The following is an 18,115-nucleotide window of genomic DNA, read 5'->3' on the forward strand; positions in this document are numbered from 1 at the left end:
GCTTGTGGCAAAGAACTAATAGTTGGCTACTTCAATTACCAGTAATCTTATATGGATGAGGCCCTGCTTCACACATTTGGCCAAAAACCTTGCAACCCATCTGAGGTAGAAACAGAGATGCACTACCCAGATCCCTTTCAAGGAGGACTTGATTTACTCTTCAGAGTGTGTCTCAGCTACAGAGAACTACCTCCTGATGTCATGCCCTTCCAGAGGCAGTCCATATGCAGTGACCAAATGGGGCCCAGGGGCAGTCCTTGCTCTAGAGCTGTCCCTCTGCTCAACTCTCCTTCCTCCCCTTCCTTTCGATATTGATCTCTAATAAACATCTTGTACCCTAGATTCCACTGAGATAAAATTTTGAGAGCAGAAATAATGGGTCTAACACTAGCCTCCAAAATAAATGAAGGGGACTTCCCTGGTGGTCCAATGGTTAAGACTCCGTGCTCCCAATGCAGGGGGCCCAGGTTCGATCCCTGGTCAGGGAACTAGATCCCCATGGCTGCAACTAAGAGTCCGCCACAACTAAAGACCCCGCACGTGGCAATAAAGATCCTGCGTGCTGCAACTAAGACCCAGTGCAGCCAAATGAATAAAGAAATATTTAAAACAAAACAAAAAAACCCAAAATAAATGAAGATTTGCTATTTCCTTTAAATTGCTTATCCCCAATGAGGACAACTTAATCCCCGACTTTTGAAATAATATATATGATATATATTATCATATATTATTAGTATATATAAATTATAATATATATTATAGTGTATATAATATATATTAATATATGATTGCCATTGTAGATATGATAATAATGAAAGGAAATTATAGTTTTTCCCGTCATGAACAGACTGCCTAAGTAACCTTGTGTTTTTCCGCCTTAAATACCTGATATGTATTTCATTCAAAATTCAACTCTTTGAAGTTTGGACTCCCTAGCAAAACATTGCAGGTAAAAACACTTAATGTTTTATCTCCAAGTTTTCTTTTCATATCCTCAATGATTTAATCAATCTGTACCTCCTCATTTGCATTCACACTGCTATTATTGCCCTATGTCAGGACATGTCCTTATTATCTCCCATTGGGACTACTGTTCAAATTTAGAGTTATCTCTCTGTCACACATTTAATCATGCTTACCACCTAAAACACCTTTGCTACCCATTTTCAAGAGAATAAAATGAAAATGTTTAGTAAAGAGGCCCTTTGCCACTTGGCTTTAGTCAAGCACCTTAGCTCCAGTCACAAGCTGAGTCAATTTCCTAATCTGTCACACCTGTTTTTTCTACTTCTCTATGCACTTAACACCAAACTATGCCCAATGAATTCTATTTGAATGCCCAACCTAAATGTCTCCTTTTTGTGAAGTCTTTTCCCAGGTCCCCAGTCAGTACTAACTGCTAGTGCCTCTCCCCCATAGTTCTTTATCTCTATCACAGTCGAACTCATGTCTCAGCCTGACTTGTAACCTAATAGCTATGATAAATCTCTCTGGTGTGGGAGTATCTGAAGATCTGACACTGTTGTGTCATTTCCTAATGTGCCTAGCCTCTAACACAAGATTTTCCAGTAGATATACACTTGTTCGCTGAATTGCTCTCACATCCATTGTGTCAGAGATTGACAGTTGCCCTCCACTATATCCTTTATTCACCTCTTAGAACCCCCAATAACATCCCTAGACTGCCACCATCTAGATTTCTATATGAGGGAGAAATGAACTTCTATCTGCCACAAAACCTTTCCTCATTTGCTCCTAGCACACCTTAAGCCTCTATAGCATATGCCTATCTACATTAGTGTTTCTCAAACTCAACATCCTCATAAACTCTGAAATATGAATCCAGTTTGAGAAACTTCAATTTAAGAAACTCAGTGTATAAAAAGATATTTTAAAAAGCAGATTATATTGGGTGACAGTTTGCAAATTTCTCACAGAACTAAACACTTGGTATTTATCCAAAGGAGTTGAAAGCTTATGTCCATACAAACACCTGCAAATAGATGTCTATAGCAGCTTTTTTCATAATTGCCCAAACCTGGGAACAATCAAGATGTTTTTCAGTAGGTGAATGGATAAACAAATATTCCGGATAATAATAATGGAATATTATTAAGCACTAAAAAGAAAGTAGCTACCAAGTCATGAAAAAATACAAAGGAAACTTCAATGCATATTACTAAGTAGATGAAGCCAATCTGAAAAGGCTACATACTGTACAATTCCAACTATATGACATTCTGGAAAAGGCAAAACTGTGGAGACAGGGGAAGATGGCAGAGTAAGAAGCATCTGGCATCTGTCTCCCACCTAGGTAACAACTGCACTGGCAGAATTCTGTCGTAACTATTTTGGAATTCTGGAGTCTACTGAAGACTTGCAACTTCTGGGGGAAGACGTGGAAGGTAAATTAGGGTTAATTTTACTTAATTCAGTTCTTAGCAAAGTAGCAGCTATCCATCACTCATTCCTCATACAAAAGAATGAAGCTGGACCCTTACCTAACACATACACAAAAATTAACTCAGAATGGACCAAAGACCTAAATGTAACACCTTAAACTATAAAACTCTTAGAAGAAAACATAGGGAAAATGCTTCATGACACTGGATTTGGCAATGTGACACCAAAAGCAAAGCAACAAAAGAAAAAATAGACAAATTGAACATCATGAAAAATTAAGGGGCTTCCCTGGTGGCACAGTGGTTAAGAATCTGCCTGCCAATGCAGGGGACACAGGTTCGAGCCCTGGTCCAGAAAGATCCCACATGCCGCGGAGCAACTAAGCCTGTGTGCCACAACTGTTGAGCCTGCGTTCTAGAGCCCACGAGCCACAACTACTGAGCCCACATGCCACAACTACTGAAGCCCGCGTGCCTAGAGCCCATGCTCCGCAACGAGAAGCCACCGCAATGAGAAGCCCACGCACTGCTACGAAGAGTAGCCCCGGCTCGCAGCAACTAGAGAAAGCCCACACGCAGCAACAAAGACCCAACACAGCCAAAAATAAATAAAATAAATAAATTTATTTTTAAAAATTTTGTGCCTCTAAAAACAGTATCCACAGAGTAACAAGGCAACCCACAGAATGGGAGAAAATATTTGCAAATCATATATCTGATAAGGGATTAATAGCTAGAATATATAGAGAACTGCTAACACTCAGCAACAAAAAAACAACCTGATTCAATAGCAAAGGACCTGAATAGACATTTCTCCAAACGAAGATATACAAATGGCCAATAAGCACACAAAAAAATATTCAACATCACTGATCATTAGGGAAATACAAATTTAAAAATACAAGATACCACCTCACACCCATTAGGATGGCTACTATCAAAAAAACAGAAAATAACAAACGTTGGGAAGGATGTAGAGAAATCAGAACTCTTGCGCATTGTTCGTGGGAATATAAAATGGTACAGCTGCTATGGACAACAGTATGGCAGTTCCTAAAAAAAATTAAAAATAAAATTACTATATGATCCAGTAATTTCAGTTTTGGGTGCAAACCCCAAAGAAGTGAAAGCAGGGTCTTGAGAGATATTTGTATACCCATGTTCATAGCAGCATTATTCACAATAGCTAAAACATGGGAGCAACCCAAGTGTCCATCAACAAGTGAATGGATAAACAAAATGTGCCACAACTAACTGCACTCTAGAGCCTGTGCTCTGCAACAAGAGAAGCCACCACAACAAGAAGCCCAGGCACCGCAATGAAGAGTAGCCCCCACTTGCCGCAACTAGAGAAAGCCTGTGAGCAGAAACAAAGACCCAACGCAGCCAAAAATAAATTAATAAAAATAAATAAATCTATTAAAAAATATATGGAGATGGTAAAAAGATCAGTGGTTGCCAGGGGTCAGAAGGGGAGAAAGGGATGGCTAGGTGAGCACAGAGTATAGGGCAGTGAAACTATTCTGTGTGACACTAAAATGGCAGATACATGTTATTATACATTTGCGAAATCCATAGAATGTACAACAGTAAGAATGAACCCTAAAGTAAACTAAGGACTTTGGGTGATGATGTGTCACTGTAGATTCATCAGTTCTAACAAAAGCACCACTCTGATGCCTGATGTTGGTAGTGGGGGAGGCCTTGCATGTGTGGAGGCAGGAGGCATATGGGAACTCTGTACTTCTGCTCAGTTTTGCTGTAAATCTAAAGCTGTTCTAAAAAATATTCTATTTTTTAAATAGCAGACTAATACTGAAAAGAGTATTTTTGCTTTTACATCTTTTAAATATTTTTCATAACTGCATCAAACAAAAGCACAAAATTAAAGGGTCTCACATTGCCTATGGACCTCTAAGATATATCCCTGGACTAGGAGTCCACAACCCTGAGTTCGAGGAATACTGATCTGTATCATTCATTTGGTGTTTTCATATGCACTGCCTGAAATTGTGTTACTTAGCTCTTTCATGTTTGTCTCATTATCCTAATTATGTTGCAAGTGATTCATGGAATGGCTACATTTTCTATTTCCAGAATATATGTTCTAGAAGATAAATTATGTGAGTCTACAAAGAAAGGAAAAGAATTTTGGTTGGGAAATCAAAAAATTTCACTAAAAAGAATGGACTTTGAGTAGGGTCATAAAGAAAGATCAGGATTTTGATTCAAGCATTCCAAGCAGAGGGGACAGCATTAGTTCAGGGGCAGAAGAGAGAAAAAGGAAGAACTATGTGAGAAGGAGGGAGTGGTTTGGTTTGATTGAAGCATTGGATACTGTAGTTGAGAAACAGGAGATAAGGTTTCAGGATAGGTTGAAGAGATAACCTGCAGCCACTGTTTAGAGAAGCCCTGTGGGTCAGATTAAGGACGCTTAATTCAGTAGGTGAGTGGGAGTCATGCAAGTTTTTGAGCAGGAAAGTATAATAATCACAGCTGAGTTTTAAGAGAATGAAAGAAGAGACTGGGAGGCAGCATGGTGTAATGTTTAAGAGGACTTTGATGACAGATGGACTAGAGTTTGAATCCCAGCTCTACCACTTACTGTATAATTAGAGCAAGTTATTTCACCTCTTTGGGCCAGTTTCCTCACGTGTAAAACAAGGATAATTATAACCACCTTCAAGATTGTTGTGAGGATTAAATGAGACAATACACAGGGCCTAGCCCAGAGTCTATACTCAGTAAATGATAGCTATTAGGCATGCCTGTTAAGAGACTATTAGAAAAGGGAAAAGGCTTGTTAATTGTGAATCATAGTGTAAGGTATGAACATTCAGCTGGACTTTAGGGGAGGGGCAGCATCAACCCCCGCTCTGGTTCTGAGCCTCAGCAATGGGAAAGTGGTGGTAACACTAATGAAACCCTAAGAGCTGTTTAGGGCTGGAGGAAAGGGGTTCATTTGGTTTTCTAACATGTTTAGCTTGAGGGGCTGGAAAATTATTCAGTGGTGATTCCAAGTGTATATTAATAGTTGGTCAACAGAAATGGGGGACTGGTGCAGAGAAACTGGTACAAGTTGTCAAAGCTAGACCAACATATTTAAGAGTCATCTACAGGGAGGAAATAAAGCAAGCTGTGGAAATAGATGAGATCAATAGGGCAAAGAGTAGAGAAAGAAGAGAGTCTGAAGGCATAGCCTAGGTCTGCTTATTTTAGGGGTATGGGAAAAGAGAGAGGGAACTCTGAAAGAGTCAAAGATTATGTGGTTAGGAGACTAGGATGAGGATCCATGACAGTGAGTTTCCCTGCCATCCTAAATGATTGGTAGAAAGCACTGTTTTGAACAATTGAGCTAGTGGGAAATATTTTTCACAAAGTTTTCTCCTAGCCTGTGGCACAACCATTAACGTGGTATAACCACTTTAGTCATGTTGGATTACCAACAGTGCTTACAGGCAACACTCCCCAGGGATCTAGCACAAACATAATTTTCAGGGGAAAGCAAAGCTCTTTAACGTTTCAACATGGCAAAATAAATTTTACGTTAAAAAAAATTCCAGCAACAGCTGGAGCTTCCAAGAACCTTTAGAAATAGGCCCTGTGTCTAGTAAAGCAGTTTGTTCTCAGTAAAGACCGTGCACTTTAAAACGTTATAATTCATGGAGGGACTCTGTGTGTGCTAATGATGTAATATGATATAAATGAAATTTAACTCAGCTCATACAAATAAAGGCAGTCGAATTATGCTTTAGTGTATCTTTGTCTTTCTGGAAATGGATATATAAATGCTTGTACCTAGAAAAAAACCAAGAAAGCTATATACCAAATTAACTGGGATTCTCTTTAGGGGACAGGGTTCTGAGTGATTAAAATATTGTTCTTCATGCTTTTCAGTATTTCCCAAAATTATTACAATAGAATTTCATCAATTTTGAAATATAAAAAATGCTGTTTAAGATGAAGTAGAGCAATCCATGGTCCATGACTTACATGTGCTGAGACTTCCAAGAAAGGAAAATAAAAATCATACCTCACTATGGCTTATTTTACCATGAAATACTGTGAAAATAACTTGTCAATTAATGTCTACATAGATAGATAAGAAGTCAGGAAATAAAATATTGTATGTTACAAACTGAAAACTCTTAATGTCTAAACTGCATAGTCAATCTATTAGTTATTGTTGAGATTTTAAGGATTAATTTTTAGAGTTTGTATATAATTCAACAGACCCTTCAAAGGGACAGAGGCCTTGATACAAAAGAAAGTTTTCTCAATTAAAAGGTCATCTGATGAGTACCAAATTAATCTATAAGGGCACATTGAATGCAATTTCTCCAATGGAAAGCTTTCTCCTAGCCTGTGGCATGACCATTAATGTGGCATAACCACTTTATTCACGTTGGATTACCAATAGTGTGTACGGGCAACAATCCCCAAGAATATAGCACAAACACAAGAGATTCTGTAGCTGCAAAGGTTCAAGGTGGAGAAGCCCAGAAGGCTAATGGTGTGAGCTGCATTGATGCAGATGAGTCCTGAGTCTCTGGTTAATGAATCCTGTGGAGATCAGTAATGCAATTTTCAGGATGGCTTAATGATATAAAGTGATGTAAGTGAAATTGAACTGAGTACAGCTTGTGCACTTTGATGGGTTTTGGCTTAGGCCTACTCAGTAAATACGGCCCTTCTGGCAGTGAAAGAAAAGAGGAAAAATACAAGCCACTAAATCTTGTGCTTTCTTCAAGTGTGTGTTATTTCTCAACTATTTCGTCTTCATCCTACTCAAGATTGGCCATGAAAACAGAAACAACTAATGTTTTAATCATTTTGTGATCAGAAAGGGAAAACTTACCAATTTCAATCCTGTCATCAACATCAGTGCTGACTTTTGATGCAGTGCTCTCATTTGCTACACAGTTTTTCACTGTCTTCTCCCTAGAGCTACCACATCGAATAATTTATTTAAAACTCAAAAGAAGCTTCTGAGAGCACCAGTAAAGGCTATTTAGAAAACATTATTTCAGGGTGATCAGATTTCTTTTTTCAAATGCTCTAGAACATATTATTTTCACAAATATTTCAGTTAAAGCTATTTTTTAAAAAGTCATATTTTTATTGGGAATAATGAGAGAGAAAGACACTCTAGTTCAGCTTTAAAAGCATGAAAGCCAGAAAGTTCAGAACTTACTCTGTTTTCTTGACACAAACTTAGGTCTGGGTGATTGAGGGAATAGTATTTCATATTATAAAATAATAATATTTTCTTTTGTATTAAAAAACTCATAGTTAGGACACAGAAAAGAAGGTTCTTCTACCAAGAATTATAATGGAGACAACTATAGCCATTAGTTTGAAAAAGAGACAAGAAAGGCAAGTGTTTGCACTTGGTTGATGTAGTATAGTAAGATTGGGAAGTACAGATTGGGAAATACAGTAAGTACAGACAGCCTAGACTATAAGCCAGGCACTTTACACCCACCATTTCATTTAATCATAAAAGCTCTCCTATTAATCTATTATCACCATTTTATAGGTTGGGGGACCTGGGACTCAGAAAGGCTTTAAAAAAAAACCTTCACCCAAGGTTGGAGAGCTTATAAAGTATTAATGTTAATACCAGGCACTTGAGCAACATTTTACCTCTGTTTTTGCAGTCACTATAAGGTAACTAAACAGAAATATAGTGGTGAAAATTATTTGCCTCACTAGTAAGTTTATTCAGTTATACATTAACTCATCTTTGGATATCTATAGTAAACAAGGTACCCCAATGCATATAAAATAGGAATTAATTTACAAAGTACATATACAAATAATTTTTAAGACATATTCCATTTCTTTCTACAGCAGGGTGAATTTTAATCTATGTAAATTAACCTCAATAAACTTGACTTTAAAAAAAAGGGAGCTTAAAGAAATAGGGAACTAAGGCTGCTCTCTGAGGATTACATTATAAAATATATAATGGATCAGAGCAGAGACAGGCAAAGTCAGTGGAAACAGGCAAGATCCCAGGCCAACAGGCACTGACTTCATTCATTCATCATTCAACAAATTACTCCTTAGCACCTTATATGGGCCAGACATTGTTCTAGGCACTAGGGATACTGCAGTAAACAAGACAAGCAAGGTCTTTGTTCTCATGGAGCTTATGGTCTAGTGGAGGGGAAAGACAATAAAGAAGTAAACAAATAAAAAACATTCTGGGGAAGAATATTTAATGTTGTGTGGATATTTTCATATTTTATCAAATTAAAAAAGGTATGTATAGGAAGAAAATTACTATAAAATAAATGTAATATATTTATTATTTTATATTTACCTATTGATTGTATAATATATAATGTTATATATTGTTATAATATATAAACATGCACACACAAAACACACACACACACACACATATACCTAAGACTAAGAGGATATTTACCATAATATAATTAGTATTAATTTCTGGGTAGTGGGATTATGAGTGGCTTATTCCTTGTTTTTTTCTCTACTTTCCATATTCTCAACAATAAACTCACATTACTTTTACCATCAGAAAAAAGTACTAATAGATATATCTACATGTGTATATAGGTACACAGATGTCTGGAAGGATGCATACCAAACATTACTAGTAGTTAACTCGGTAGCAAAATATGGGGTGATTTTGACTTTTTTCCCCTGTACTTCTGTATTATTTAAATTGTTTATAATAAACTTCTATTTTTCAAAAATAATAAAGCAACTTTTTTTAAAAGCATGAGTTTTGGGGTAGAAAATATGGTACCTTACTCTGATAGAATTTTGGTAATAAGAAATAGAAAAAAATCTACCATTCAGATACTTTAGAGCTTAAAAGTCCATTTACTTTTGGTTTTGTACAGAAATGCTTCCCTTATCATTCTTTAACAAATTTATCTCTAACGACCCTGCCCATGGTAACGTAATCCTCCTAATTCAATGGGAAAAGACCATGTACTGATTTATAACTCTACCAAGAAAGGGTTGGTATACACTTATGGGGATGATAAGTAATACCATAATATCCCTATCTATAAACTTTGAACAACAACTTTAGAGAATGTACAACGATTATATCCAAAGAAGACCCAATAGTTCAAGAAAGCAGAAATGTTCCACTGAGGGCCAGATTCTCACCCCAGATAAATCTCAAAATGTTGCATAGATACTTTCATTTCTGATCTGAGGCTTCTTACAACTTGTAGAGATTTCTGCTGCAAAATGAAGAAAGTTAAGCAGGAATTCACTATTCTCTGTCCAGAACCAAACTAAAAAAAAATTTTGTAAAAAATCTTACCTTTTTTCCACCTCTAAAAGAAAATTTTCATTGTTACCCAACTGACTGAAATGCAGCTTGGCAGCCTTTCTCTCACTTTCTCGTATGGCTCGGTCATCTAGAGGCAAAAACCATGGTCTGAGCATGTTTCTTTTTGGAGTAAACAGTTATGGGTCAGAAAAGCATATTCACAGAGTAAAAACTAAAGATCAGTCTCATCTTTTGTTAGAGATGGGTCACAGAATAATGCTATTATGTTGTCACTGGAGCACTAGTAACTCAGGGAGACTACAGGGACACCATAGCAACAACTGCCACATAAGTGTAACTACCTCTGCAGCAAAGTACAGCTTGGGCAGCAAACAATCCAAATGGCCTAGTCTTAAGGCTGAAAGTTACACCATTTCTGAAAGACTTTTCTTAGTTCCTCTATAATAACTTTCCCAGGGGCATGTAACATAGAAGTTTATATCAATAAGAAATGTATATTCAACAATAAAATTATAAAGAAATACAGACTAACTCATTTGAAGGAATATTTATTGTTCCTTGACAACTAAGCCCCAAAGAGTTGTTGTATTCGTTTTCTATTGCTAATTCAGTTACAAAGTTGGGGCACCTGGAAAAATAAATCTCAACCTGGAAACTTTTTGTTGGGGAGGAAGTGGTGGTGAAACCATCAACCAAAGAAAACTAAAGCTGGAAGTAACTGATAAAGTCATAGATTGTCATTCAATAAACAATAAAAGGACTCGTCATACATCCTGCCAAAACAAAAGAGTTACATAAATATTGACTAATAAACAAATATATCCTGCCAGTGCATACTCTGGGCCAACATCCAAAAGGTTAGGAGGCAGCTGGTTTAAAGTAAGATTCTGGGGCAAAGAACAGGGGAGGAGGGTCTCACCCAGTTTCTCCAGAGTTTGTAGCATGTACACAGCAAAGAGCCTATAATCTGTATCTTTCCTGACAACCGGATTGAGTCTCAAATCTAGTTCTTTGAGGAAGGTTAAAGGCTGTAGGCGGGACACCTCCACTAAGGAAGGAATGTTGTTATAATATAAATTCAGGTCTTGGAGTGAACATAAATACTGGATGCCCTGCAAGGAAAAGACTACATTGTGAAACTGCACATTGGGAAGCACTAGGAATCTCACAGATAAAGATGGAACTACAACTATTACTTTCCATCCTTAAACAGTTACCTGAGACACCCATGAGAAAGGCAGGGTTGAAATTCCCATTTACTTGCCTGAGAATAAGAATGCTGCAGCCCATGGGCACTGGATGTGCTATACATTAAATAATTCATAGATATCATACATTTCCTCCTTTATAAGCTCTGACATCCAAATATCTGCGGTCAGTTCTCTACTTTTGTTGCCCCCCATCACTCTCCAAATCCAATCCTTCTCAGTGGTAGCCAGGCCAAGTCACTTTTGCACTTCTCTCACCCTTGCTATAACCACTCTCCTGACCCCAGGAGCACCTCAATTTAAAAGGGGAGGGAGGGAGGCAAAAGAAAGATGGTTCTGGGGAGAACGGCAGGGAAAAAAATTAAGTGTGTATGTATATGTTCTTATATCTCAAGACCTCACTTTTAGGGTGAATGGACTATATGGCAAAACAAAACAATGCGATCTCCAAGTCTTCCCTCCTGGACCAGTCAAGAGCCCCTTTTGTCCTTGTTTCCCCCTTCAGAGTTACTGCCACCCTACAAGCTCCCCATCCTCCAATCAGTCAGTTCTCCTTGGTAGAAATGTTCTGCCTTCTTCTGTTCTATTTCTGTGGACTTAGCAACCCCACCCCCCTCCCCCCACTTCTCTAGCAACAGTACAATCAGAACTGGGACACTGGAGAAGAAAAGCCACAATTTTTCTCCTTTGCTAAAACTTACTATTGAAAATAATTGTTTAATTTTCATGTATTTGGCTAGTTAGGTGCTTGTGCCCAACACTAAATTTAAGGACAATATTTCAAAACATGTACATATATGTATAATCACATACTGTTAGTAGTAAAAATGGTTACCATAAAAGGAACTCTGTCATTGAGAGTTATTTCAGAAAGGTTAAATTATTTTCCATCATGTATTTATAAAATAATGTTTTCATTCTCCTCTCATTTAAAATTAACCTTTTTATAATTGCAGGAAGTTTAGAAAACTCAAAGATATATTCAAAACATTTCTGAATAGAACACTGTTTACAGTTGGATGCATTTCTTTCTGGCTTTTTTCAGTTCCACTAACTTCTACATTGTGAAAGGGTCAATGGTTGGGAATATTTATCAGTGCTTTTGGCCTCACTCTCAGGGCAGTACACCATTAGGACTGACTTTAAATGTGTCTGATGTCCCAGCTCAAGTAATCTTTTAATGTCTCATTGTAAAAGTCAAGGAAACAATTCTTATCCTCCTCTCATGTTTCCCAGTTGGCATAAATTCATGTATTCCCCAACGCTACACTAGAACTAAACACAAAACATTTCTCCCCTGGGAAAATTAAGCAAAGTGATTCAGAACTGCTAGAGATGAATACATGCAGATAAATCATAGATGCAAAAAAATTTGTAAAACTAACGTTTATTAAGTACTTCCTATATGCCAAACACTACAGGAGCCTTATATATGTAATATTTGATTACACGTGCTAATTTGATTAATCTTCACAACAGTTTTCAGCCAATTTACAGAAATGGAACAAAAGAGAGTAAAAAAGCAAATGACAGCAATGTTCACTCAATTTTTTTTAGTCTGAAAAGAGCAATCAGATAAAAATACATATGAGAAGAGGAGACCTAAATAACTCTGTACTAATACTTTCTGAAATTTGTGGGCCAAATACAAAGGGCTGTTATCAAAGAGTCTAAAGACCTAGTTCAACTTGGAATTTCTGCTTTTAGAATCCTAGTTGGAAATTTGATCTAGCTTGGATTTCTTCTTTTGGGGCCCTTAGTTTTAGACCTTGAGATTGGGTCTAATTTGTATTGTTGAACAAGTTTCCCCTAAGAAATGCAAAACTGGAGGAATAATCCAGATCATTAACCAATCCTGGATAGAATCTGTCTTTCACCTTCAGTCTTGCACAGAAGGGCTTTATCAAGACAGCCCCATAGCTGGGCAAAAAGGGAACAGTGGAAGAAATACCATTTGGGGGTCTATGCAAAGAAAATAAAACTTCCATCTCTGTGTGTGTGGGCATTTATATTTGTAGAGCTCTTTCTGTGTGTTGCTAATCCTCACACTTTCTGCTTGAGCATGCTCCCACCTACTTTCCTAAACTGCCCTCTGCACCACCACCTCCTGGCATGGAAATTTTTGTTTTTAAGACCATCATCTCCTCCCCCTCCTAGAAAAAACTCACAGTAGCAACTTAGGCCATGCACCAACATCATCAGAATCCCCTGGGAATGCCCTGGACCCACCACAGATTTATTAACTTAGAGTCTCTCTCGGAATAGGGACTAAGACTCTGTACTTTTATTATTATTATATATTTATTTATTATTTTTTTTTTTTTTTGGCCATGCCGCATGGCTTGTAGAATCTTAGTTCCCTGACCAGGGATTGAACCTGAGCCCTCAGCAGTGAAAGCAGAGTCCTAATTGCTGGACCATCAGGGAATTCCCAAGAATCTGTACTTTTAACAGTGCTCCTCATAATTTTTTTAACACACATTAAAAATTGTACTATTGCCCTAAGCAGTGATAGTTTAATATAGTTTTCTCTCAGTATAAAAGGAATTTTTTCCCAATATCTTATAATAAAAAAATGTCAAACATAAAAGAATTTCACAGTGAAAAGTAAAATTTAGTTTGGAAACATTTAAAAGGAAGATGCTATATTCCCCAGGCTGATATTATCTACCTTTTATTTCTTCCCATCAAAAAAATAAACTGACTGGTCATAGAATGTAGAACTTACCTTCAGGCTAGTGATCAAATTTCTTGATAAATCTAAGGATCGGAGACTTTTAAAATTTCTGAAGGCATCACCAATGGAATGGATTTTTCCAGCGTAAGATCCCTGCAATGAAAGAGACTCCACCAGTTCTGAAAAGAGATCATCAGTAGATATATTATCATCTCGGCTTGGATAAAGAGCAGAGTCACTGAAAACAGGCCTTCCTTCCTCCTGTATCTCATCTGTGAAAGATCCTACATTCAAGGCTCATAAGAAGATCAGATCATCCTTTTAAAAGCATCAATATGGGGCTTCCCTGGTGGCGCAGTGGTTGAGAGTCCGCCTGACGATGCAGGGGACATGGGTTTGTACCCCGGTCCGGGAAGATCCCACATGCCACGGAGCAGCTAGGCCCGTGAGCCATGGCCGCTGAGCCTGTGCATCCGAAGCCTGTGCATCCGGAGCCTGTGCATCCGGAGCCTGTGCTCCGCAACGGGAGAGGCCACAACAGTGAGAGGCCCGCGCAAAAAAAGCATCAATATGGTCTTACGCAGTGACGCCAAGCCTTGGTTTTACAGAACCCTTGAGTTCTCTAATTACCCTGAAGGATGTAGTAAAAGTCTCCAAAAGTTCTCAAAACAAACAAATTCAGCAATCCCACTGCAAGGATTTAGCCCTATAGATAATACTCACAACATTTTGCCAGGATATATAATGTAGACCAGAAGGATGTCAATCACAGGAAAGTTTTAGGAGGAAGGAAGGGAGGGAGGGAGGGAGGAAAAGGAGAAAAAGAAAACTGTCAAAGAGCCCATCAGGAGAAGAGTAGAACTAGATGGCCTAAGCAGCAGTTCATTGATACAATGGACAATGTACTAGATCTGTGACCTTATACAAGTCACTTAACTTCTCTGTGCATCAGTTTCCTTATCTGTAAAATGGAGATAATAGTACTTACCTCACAAGATGTTGTAGTGATTAAATGAATATATATGTGTGTATATAAAGATATATACATATATATGTGTATGTATACAAAACTTAGAATAGTGCCTGACACATGGTGCTATATACATGTTAATTATTGTTATGCAGTCATTAAAAAGAATGAGGTAGATTTGTAGATGCTCATATGGAAAGATCTCCAAGACATTAAGTGAGGGAAAAGTATGACTCTGTGTCTGGGTGTGTGATTGTGTTTTAAAGAATATATATGTGTGTGTGTGTGTAGGTATGTGGGTATATGTGTATATATATATGTATATACACACATACATATGTACATGCATACACATATGTCAACTAGACTTCTAACAGCACTGAAAAGAGGAGAATCTCAAAACTGCCAATAGGAGCTCACTGGCAAGTGTGGTGGGCCAAAATGAGAACAGCAACCAAAACTGGAAGGAGTTTCTGCAGAATCCCATTTGCAGGTGACTGCCAGGGGATTGCATTGAAATAAGCCCTTAAGGTGCTGGAGCAGTCTGGAGAAGTCTAGGACCTATAAACTATAAAAAGTATGAAACTGAAGATCCCTTTCAAGGCAAGCCTCATCCCTGAGAGAAATCAGTGGGAGTAGAATCCACATTGAAGGGGATAGAGACAATAGGTTCAAAAGAAAGAGAAGGTCCAGATACAAGTCAGGGAGGGAGGCAGAGATGGCAGTTCTCCGCAAACTTAAAGCCCTATTTTTAGTACTTTGTGAACACAACAGAAGAGGGAGCTCCAAAACCTTGAAACTAGGAAAGCTATTCTGGCCCACTCTTCCCATCTAAAAGTATAGAAAACGTAATGCACTTTAACAAAGAGACACAGAAAAGGTTTACAGTCATATTTTATATGAGGTTATTAAACAAAAAAGAAAAAAGAGCAGAATAGCATCCTTAAAGAATGAAAGCACTCCAAAAAGATACATCCACAAACCAAATGAAAATTTTAACTTAGTATTTCAAAACAAATTTCAAAAGCTAAAAGATGTCATAACAAAATATAACAGTTCTCAAAACATGGTCCCTAGACCCCTGGAGGTCCCTGAGACATGTACAGGGGTCCACAAAATCAAAACTATTTTTAAAAATTATTTTCATAATAATATTAGAACATTAATAGCTCTTTTTGCAGTGTTGACATTTGCACTTATGGTGTAAAAGCAAAAACTACTGAGGCCTTAGGATGAGTCAAGGCAGTGGCATCAAACTTCATTCTTAGTCATTGTATTCGTCACCATTGTATGCTTGCAGTTAAAAAAAAAAGCCACTTTCTCTTAAGAATGCCCTTGAAAAAGCAATAAAAATGGTTAATTTTCGTAAATCTTGACGCTTGAGTATGTCGTTTTTATATTGTGTGACCAAACAGGAAGTACGCATGAAGTACTTCTGCTTAATACTGAAGTATGGTGGGTGCCTTGAGGGAAAACACTTGTGTGGATTTTGAGATGCCAGCTTAACTAACACCCCCCCTTTTTTTTTTAGAACACCATTTTTACCTGAAAAATCTGACATACTATGGTTATTCAGACTTGAATAGTTGGCAGACATTTTCTTGAAAATAAAGTGAGGCTGTCACTTCAGGAAAACAAGTGACAGCAACTGTTGTCAATTATAACATATGAGCTTCCAAGCTGAAATTAGAATTTTGATAAACTTGTATTTGCCATCATAAACTTGATAGATTCCAAAACCTAAAGATATCTCTGATGAGATTTGTGATGATACTAACAAACATGATTTTTTAATGTTACAAAATGAAATTTGCCAGTATTTGGAAGACAGACATAACTCAGTGAGTTAATATTTTTCAAATGACGGATGCCTGATGTTATTACAAAATCATACACGGGTAAAAGATCTGTTTAAATGCAAAATTACCTGGGGAATTCCCTGGTGGTCCAGTGATTAAGAGTCCGCCTTCTAATTCAGGGGACGCGGGTTTGATACCTGGTCGGGGAACTAGGATCCCACGTGCCACGGGGCAACTAAGCCCTCGCCACAACTACTGAGCACGTGTGCCTCAACTAGAGAGCCCGTGTGCCGCAAACTAAGGGGCCAAACGCTCTGCAGTCTGTGCATTGCAACTAGAGAGAAGCCTGTGTGCCACAAGGAAAGATCCTGTGTGCTGCAACTAAGACCCGACGCAGCCAAAAATTAAAAAAAATAAAAATAAATGCAAGATTACCAATGGATTTTTTTTTTTTTTTGCGGTACGCGGGCCTCTCACTGTTGTGGCCTCTCCCATTGTGGAGCACAGGCTCCGGACGCGCAGGCTCAGCGGCCACGGCTCACGGGCCCAACCGCTCCGTGGCATGTGGGATCCTCCCGGACCGGGGCATGAACCCGTGTCCCCTGCATCGGCAGGCGGACCCTCAACCACTGCACCACCAGGGAAGCCCCTGCAGTGATCATTTTGCAATGTATACAAACATCAAACCATTATACTGTATGCCTGAAACTAAGTTAATGTTATATGTCAATTATACCTCAATTAAAAGATTAAAAAAAATTTTTTTAAAGAATCAGTGGTTGCCAGAGGTTACATACTGTATGATTACAACCATATGACATTCTGAAAAAGGCAACAGGAAAAAGGTCAGTGGTTTCCAGGGGTTCAGTGGTGAGGAATGGAAGAATAGGTGGAGCACTGGGGATTTTTAGGGCAGTGAAACTGTTCTGTTGATACTGTAATGGTGGACATATGACTATACATTTGTCAAAACCCCCACAACTGTACAACACAAAGAGTGAACCCTAATGTAAACTATCGACTTTAGTTACTAATAACGTATTATTATTGGTTCAACAACCATAACAAATGTACCATGTGAATGCAAGATATTAATAATAGGAAAACTGAGAGGGGATATGGGGGAGGTGTGATGGGGGGAAGAGTATATGGGAACTCTTTTATCCTTTCTTTCCTATACAAACTGTGCCTCAGGATAACCAAATAGTTGGCATGAGGAAATATCTTTTTATATAAGTATTACAACTAACAAATACTAAAGAATTTTAAAATTATCATTTTGCAATCCCGAATGAATTAATGGATCCTAGGCAATCATATTCAATGACTGATAATATCACAAAAAGAACACCAGATGTTATATACTTCCTGATGGAAGTATACACCATCACTTATGAAGTGGTCTTGCAAAAAAACCCAAAAAAACAGGGACTTCCCGGATTGCGCAGTGGTTAAGAATCCGCCCGCCAGTGCAGGGGACACGGGTTCGATCCCTGGTCCTGGAAGATCCCACATGCCGAGGAGCAACTAAGCCCTTTCACCACAACTATTGAGCCTGTGCTCTAGAGCCCACGAGCCACAACTAACTGAGCCCGCGTGCTGCAACTACTGAAGCCCACGTGTCCAGAGCCCATGCTCTGCAACAAGGGAAGCCACTGCAGTGAGAAGCCCGCACACCTCAATGAAGAGTAGCCTCCCCTCACCACAACTAGAGAAAGCCTGTGCACAGCAATGAAGACCCAACGCAGCCAAAAATAAAATAAAAATCAAACCT

General features: G+C 38.2%; 1 protein-coding gene across 1 annotated transcript in view; it reads right to left on the reverse strand.

The window, feature by feature from the left end:
* LOC307179120 (leucine-rich repeat-containing protein 36-like) overlaps window positions 1-18,115 on the reverse strand; it is a gene marked incomplete at its 5' end in the record, with an annotated part of 35,805 nt that overhangs the window by 14,135 nt on the left and 3,555 nt on the right. The window contains 4 exons of the mRNA XM_079907894.1: window positions 7,264-7,352; window positions 9,718-9,814; window positions 10,607-10,799; window positions 13,624-13,856. Coding sequence (XP_079764020.1) covers window positions 7,264-7,352; window positions 9,718-9,814; window positions 10,607-10,799; window positions 13,624-13,856 — 612 coding nt within the window. The remainder of the gene's footprint in view (window positions 1-7,263; window positions 7,353-9,717; window positions 9,815-10,606; window positions 10,800-13,623; window positions 13,857-18,115) is intronic.

The sequence above is a fragment of the Stenella coeruleoalba genome (assembly GCF_951394435.1).
Source record: "Stenella coeruleoalba genome assembly, chromosome: 20".
In the NCBI taxonomy this organism is placed as follows: Eukaryota; Metazoa; Chordata; class Mammalia; order Artiodactyla; family Delphinidae; genus Stenella; species Stenella coeruleoalba.